The sequence below is a fragment of the Lithobates pipiens genome, unplaced genomic scaffold, assembly GCF_037356315.1.
Source record: "Lithobates pipiens isolate NorthernLeopardFrog02 unplaced genomic scaffold, aLitPip1_a1.2 Scaffold_8, whole genome shotgun sequence".
NCBI lineage: Eukaryota > Metazoa > Chordata > Amphibia > Anura > Ranidae > Lithobates > Lithobates pipiens.
In genome coordinates this window covers 679,508,988-679,515,323 of record NW_027507903.1, presented here as the reverse complement: position 1 = coordinate 679,515,323, position 6,336 = coordinate 679,508,988, and the positions used below count along the sequence as shown (strand labels likewise).

The 6,336-nt window shown below is 48.0% G+C and overlaps 1 protein-coding gene across 1 annotated transcript; it reads left to right on the top strand.

Moving 5' to 3' along the window:
* The first annotated feature begins 4,139 nt into the window (after positions 1 to 4,139).
* LOC143962531 (tripartite motif-containing protein 14-like) lies at positions 4,140 to 6,004 on the top strand. Its single transcript, XM_077471804.1, has one exon. It carries the CDS (start codon positions 4,140 to 4,142, stop codon positions 4,941 to 4,943), a length of 804 nt encoding a protein of 267 aa, XP_077327930.1. The 3' UTR covers positions 4,944 to 6,004.
* Positions 6,005 to 6,336: the final 332 nt, after the last annotated feature.

The window sequence follows — 6,336 nt, the reverse complement described above, 5'->3', positions numbered from 1 at the left end:
CCAGCGGTTGAATGCTAGCTTGACTAAATTGCTAGCACTTCAACTGCTACCTTTTCAGTTGGTAGACTCGGCCCCCTTCCGTGAGTTTGTGCAATGTGCGGTTCCTCAGTGGCAGGTCTCCAGAAGGCGAATCCGGCTCTCTACCGACATGTGGAAGGCAATTTCCTTGCCTCGCTGGACAGGTGCAAATTACCGCTTACTCATGGTCCAGCAGGCATGGACAGGGACATTACCTGTCTTTCACAGCCCATTTGGTCCCTCTTCTGGCAGCTGGGAAGGATGCAGGACAAGGTGCAGTAGTGTTGGAGGTTGTTCCGCCACCATGCCAACAAAATGCTACTACTGGTTGTGACACACCTCTCTCCTCCACTCCCTCCTCTTCTTCTTCCTCCATGGCCTCTTCCAGTGCACTGTCCTCGGAACCAGCGGTGCTCCATAGGCGTTCCAGGGGCTACGTAAGTACGCAGGCAAAACGATGCCATGCCGTGCTTGCGCTGGTTTGTTTGGGGGACAGGAGCCACACTGGGGCGGATGTTTTGTCAGCTTTGCAGGGGCAAGCCGAGAGGTGGTTGACACCACGCCAACTTAAGCCAGGAATGGTGGTTTGCGAAAATAGCACCAACCTCCTCTCTGCCCTCCGACAGGGACAACTGACCCATGTGCCCTGTGTGGTTCATGTCCTTAACCTGGTGGTGCAGCGGTTCTTGGGCAGGTTCAGCTGCCTAAGAACAGGATTTCCTGAAGCAGGCCAGGAATGTCTGTGCATTTCCGCCGATCATTTAATGCCAGTGCTCAGCTAGCTGAGCTCCAAAAGGAGTTAAACCTGCCCAAGAACCGCCTTATATGTGACATGCCCACCAGGTGGAACTCAACGTTGGCCATGCTGCAGCGGCTGCACACGCAGCAGAGGGCAATCAATGAGTACCTGTGCGACTACGGCACCAGGACAGGGTCAGGGGAGCTCGGTTTTTTCTCACCACGCCAGGGATGTATGCACTGTCCTGTCACCGTTTGAGGAGGCCACAAGGATGGTGAGCAGTGACAGTGCATACATCAGTGACACTGTACCTCTTGTCCACCTGTTGGAGCATACACTGTGTGGAATAATGGACAGGGCACTTGAGGCAGAACAGAGGCAGGAAGAGGAGGACTTCCTTGCCTCTCAAGGCCCCCTTTATCCAGACAGTGTTCCTGCTGTCCCACCCATCATACAGGAAGAGGAGGAGGAGGAGGATGATTGTGTCAGCATGGAGGTGGAGCCTGGCACTCAGCATCAGCAGCAACAGTCTTGTAGGGATGATTTACAGTCCCAAGAAACCCGTGGACTTGTATGTGGCTGGGAGGAGGTAGCTGTGGATCATGTTGTCCTTAGTGACCCAGATGACTCCGGACCGAATGCCTCAGCTAACCTACGCTGCATGGCCTCCCTGATACTGCAAAGCCTGCGGAAGGATCCTCGTATTCTTCGGATCAAGGAGAGGGACCATTACTTGCTGGCCACTTTCCTTGATCCACGGTATAAGGGTAAGGTTGTCGACCTTATCTTGATGGAGCAGAGGGAGCAGAGGATGAGACAGCTCCGGGAGGCATTGCAGAAAGGTCTGTGCAATGTGTTCCCAGAGACTGGGAGGTTACAAACTCCTGGTCCTGGACAACGTGTTGCTGAGGCATCGGTCAGAAGGAGCGGTGGAGAAGGTGTCCGTCTGACTGATGCGTTCAGACAATTTTTTAGTCCGCAGCCCCAAGGTATGATCGGTTCCAGCAACCATCGCCAGCGTCTGATTTACATGGTGCAGGAATACCTAGGGGCAAGGTCAGACTTGGATACCTTTCCCAACGAAAATTCTCTGGCTTACTGGGTCTTGAGGATGGATTACTGGATAGAGCTTGCACAGTATGCAATTGAGCTACTGGCCTGTCCTGCACCCAGCGTTCTTTCGGAAAGCACCTTCAGTGCTGCTGGTGGCTTTGTAACCGATCACAGGGTGTGCCTGTCCACTGACTCGGTTGATCGACTGACCTTCATAAAGATGAATCAGTCTTGGATCACCACCAGCTACCAAGCACCTGAAGCTGATGTAACCGAATAATTTTTTTTGAAATATCACATCCCTTCAAGACTGCCTATGCTGATGCAGTGACTGTCCTGTTATGTTGACTGTCTATCCTCTTCCTCCTCCGCTGATATGTTGGAAGAACATTTTTGGTTCTGGCTGATGCCACCAGCCCAATTTTTCAGCCCCTGTTTAACATTTTTGATGCAATGCTTTGCAGCAGGGCTCATTCCTGCACTCCAACTGGAGTATATGGGAGAGGTTGCAGTGTTGTGGCACCAGCACCAGTGCCTAAGGCCCAATTTTTCAGCCCCTGTTTAACCGGGGCGTGTAATTAAAATTTTTGATGCAATGCTTTGCAGCAGGGCTCACTCCTGCACTCCAACTAGAGTATATAGGGGAGAGATTGCAGTGTCGTGGCACCAGCACCAGTGCCTTAAGCCCAATTTTTCAGCCCCTGTTTAACAGGGGCATGTAATTACAATTCTTGATATAATATTTCACAGCAGGGCCCGTTCCTGCACCCACCGAGAGTAACTGTGAGGACTTACAGTGTTGTGGCACCAGCACCACCACCACCACCACCAAAGGCCCTATTTTTCTACCACTGTTCAACAATGGCTTTGCAGCAGGGCTAATTCCTGCAATAAAACTAGAGTATATGGCAGAGGTTGCAGTGTGGTGGCACCAGCACCAGTGCCTAAGGCCCAATTTTTCTGCCCCTGTTTAACAGGGACATGTAATTACAATTCTTGATATAATATTTCACAGGAGGGCCTGTTCCTGTGCCCACCCAGAGTAACTGTGAGGACTTATAGTGTTGTGGCACCAGCACCACAACCACCAAAGGTCAATTTTTCTACCACTGTTCAACAATGGCATGTAATTACAATTCTTGATATAATTGTTCACAGCAGGGTGCTCCAGCGCCTACCAAGAGTCACTTTGAGGGCTTACAGTGTTGTGGCAACACCAACACCTTAGGCTCAAACTTCTGCAGAACATATAGGGCAGGCTCCTACTTTCAAACATCCAACTTACAAACGTCTCCTACTTGCAAACGGAAGGAGACAACAGGAAGTGAGATGAAAAAAGACGGACGGCAAAACAAATTATACAGGGGTGATAACCCTTCCCTATGTTCTCCAAAAATCTTAAAAATGGATTTTTTGACTGGAGCTACACTTTAAAAATGTACCAGTTCAAAATACAAACAGATTCTACTTAACACAAAAAACCTACACAGTCCCTGTCTTGTTTGCACCGCCTGTATACTCCTGTTCTGAGTATATAGGGTCTGGGGCCCCACGCCTTTACTTTTTTTAATATGGGTACGGGGTTCCCCTTAATATCCACACAAGACCCAAAGGGGCTGGTAATGGGCGGAGGGGGCTACCCATGCCATTTTTTCTCAATGATTTTCATCCATATTGCCGGAACCAGATATTAAATTAAAAACGCAAGCAGTTTTAAATAACTTTTTTCTGTTAAATGCCATTTTGTGCATGGACTGTTCTAAACACGGGAAACACGTGGCACTTCCCAAGCATACTATAGACACACCACAGGCACGATATTTAAAGGAATATTTCACTGTTTTGTCACTTTAATCGTCATTAAAATCAGTGCTCCCGAAAAAATGTCAGTTTTTAAAAACATTTTAGACATTGACCCATGTCCCCTGGGGCACGAGCCAGGTCCCCAAACCCTTTTTAGGACAATATCTTGCATATAAGCCATTAAAATTTGCACTTTTTATTTTGAACGTTCGAGTCCCATAGACTTCAATGGGGTTATAAAGTTCGCACAAATTTTCGGTCCGTTCGAAAGTTCTGGTGCGAACCGAACTGGGGGGTGTTTGTATCATCCCTAGTTGGGTGGTATAAGTCTCAATATTACTGCAAAACTAATCTTCTCCCTTCTGTACTCTGATCTCCGTGTCCTATAATATTCATCCAGCCTCACCCTGTGTAGGAGGACGTCACCCCTCCCCCATCCACATTCCTCTCCGGTGTCAGAGACTTTCCGGTTAGTTTCTCTTCTGCTGTCAGCGATGGCGTCTGGTGATCTGAGAGCTGAGTTGGAATGTTCCGTCTGTCTGAACATTTATACGGATCCTGTAACCCTGAGATGTGGTCACAACTTCTGCCGGGTCTGTATTGTACGGATCCACTGACTGTCTTACAGGAATCAGACACAGGTGACTTGTGTGATACTGAGGATGGAGATAATGAGGACAGAGAGAGACATGAGGAGCTCCTCCATGATGGAGGGGGTCTGGATGTGGCGGGGGTCTTACACACAGGTTTATCTGATATAATAACAGAGGTAAATGTATACTTCTATATACAGGGAGCTGCAGACATATTACTGGATGGAAACACAGCTGATAATTATCTACATATATCAGATGACAGGAAAACTGTATCCAGGTCAGATAGATACCAGAATCACCCAGAAACACCAGAGAGATTCCAGTATTGTACTCAGGTGTTGAGCAGTCGGAGTTTCTCCTCAGGGAGACATTACTGGGAAGTGGATGTCGGGGGGGCAGATATATGGAGAGTCGGGATGTGTTACCCCAGTATAGAGAGGAGAGGGAGGGAGTCATGGATTGGAAATACTAAGAAGTCCTGGGCATTGCACAGTTTTATTAATCAGTATTCAGTGATACATGACAGCAAAGTGATCCTCTTACCCCCCATTCCCTCCAGTAACAGAGTCAGGATATATCTGGATTATGAGGCCGGGCGGATCTCCTTTTATGATCTGTGTGACCCGATCCGACACCTTCACACCTTCACCACCACCTTCACTGAGCCCCTCCATGCTGGGATAGGTGTATGGAGAGGTTGTATAAAGATCTGTGGGGGGAGGCGGGAGATGTGAGAGCTCCGCCCACAGTCTGGTGATGTCAGAAGGAGGGGAATTAAATTAATATTCACCCAATAGTATATAGCAGTGGGCGGGGCTTCCTGCAAGTTTTTCTACTATAAATAAATTTGAAATTTCTTACTGATCGCTATGATTGGGTAGAATATCTGTTCAATTATTGGAGTAACAATAACATGTTCCTATTGGTCAGTGCGAAATCTATCTATCTATCTATCTATCTATCTATCTATCTATCTATCTATCTATCTATCTATCTATCTATCTATCTATCTATGCCCCTCCTCCCTCTGCCCCTCCCCCACATGTGGTCAGTCTGTGTGGGGGAGGGGCAGCCATGATCAGACATAGAGGGGGTGGGGTCACTGTGATGGGATAGGATGGGGTCACCTCTCCTCTATGCCCCTCCCCCTCCATACAATCTATACTACAAAGAGATGGAAATAAATGGAACAATCTGAGAGGAAATCTATGAGATTTATTACTGAAAGAAAAAATTTGATCAGAGAGCCCAGACTGTTTTTAGGCAGAGTGGGTCAGGATTAGATCCCCCGTCATGTTTTTCCTTCTATCCGGGGCTCCATTACAGAGATTTTCCTTCACTTTCTGTCCCGGTGACAACATTTATCTAGGAATCGCACTGGTTCCCACAGCCCTCAAGTCTCATCTCAGCCTAAGGCTCCATTCACACCTATGCAGGGGGCTTTTCAACCTTTTTGCTGTGCTTTCCGCAGGATTTTATACCTTGATTTGCGTTTTGTGTTTTTTTATTAAAAAAAAAAAATTGGGGGCGGGAATTTGTTGCTGGGCAGATTTAACCACTTGGTGCCCACACTATAGCCGAAAGACGGCTACAGTGCTGTCTTAAAATGCCCGGAGGGCGTCCATGTACATCCTCCCGTTCTCACACTGCCCGCCCCCTTGGGATTCGGCTGATCACAGATCGAGTAAAGGGTCAATCACAGCGAGCCATTTACCATGTGATCAGCTGTCAGCCAAGACAACTGATCAAGGAAGTAAACAGGAGTCGGTCAACAGATTTTTTTCCCTCGTGCTGTCAGCGCTAAATAAAAAAGATAGCCGATAACTGGCTTCTATTAGAGGGACATCGGTCCCCATAGTGCCCACCAGTGTTGCTAATCAGTTCCATCTATCAATGCCCATCAATACTGCTAATAAGCGCCCCTCAGTGTCATCTATCGGTGCCCAGCAGTGCCATCTATCAGTGCCCACAAGTGTCACTATCATCTGTCACTTTATCTTTCTGAAAGCTGGGGGCCACATACTGTATGTCACGTGGCCTGGGGCCCCATAGTAGGTGGCATTGTCTGGGGCCCACAAATAGGTCAGGAATCTGGATGATATAACATTGTCCGGGGGCTCCAAATAT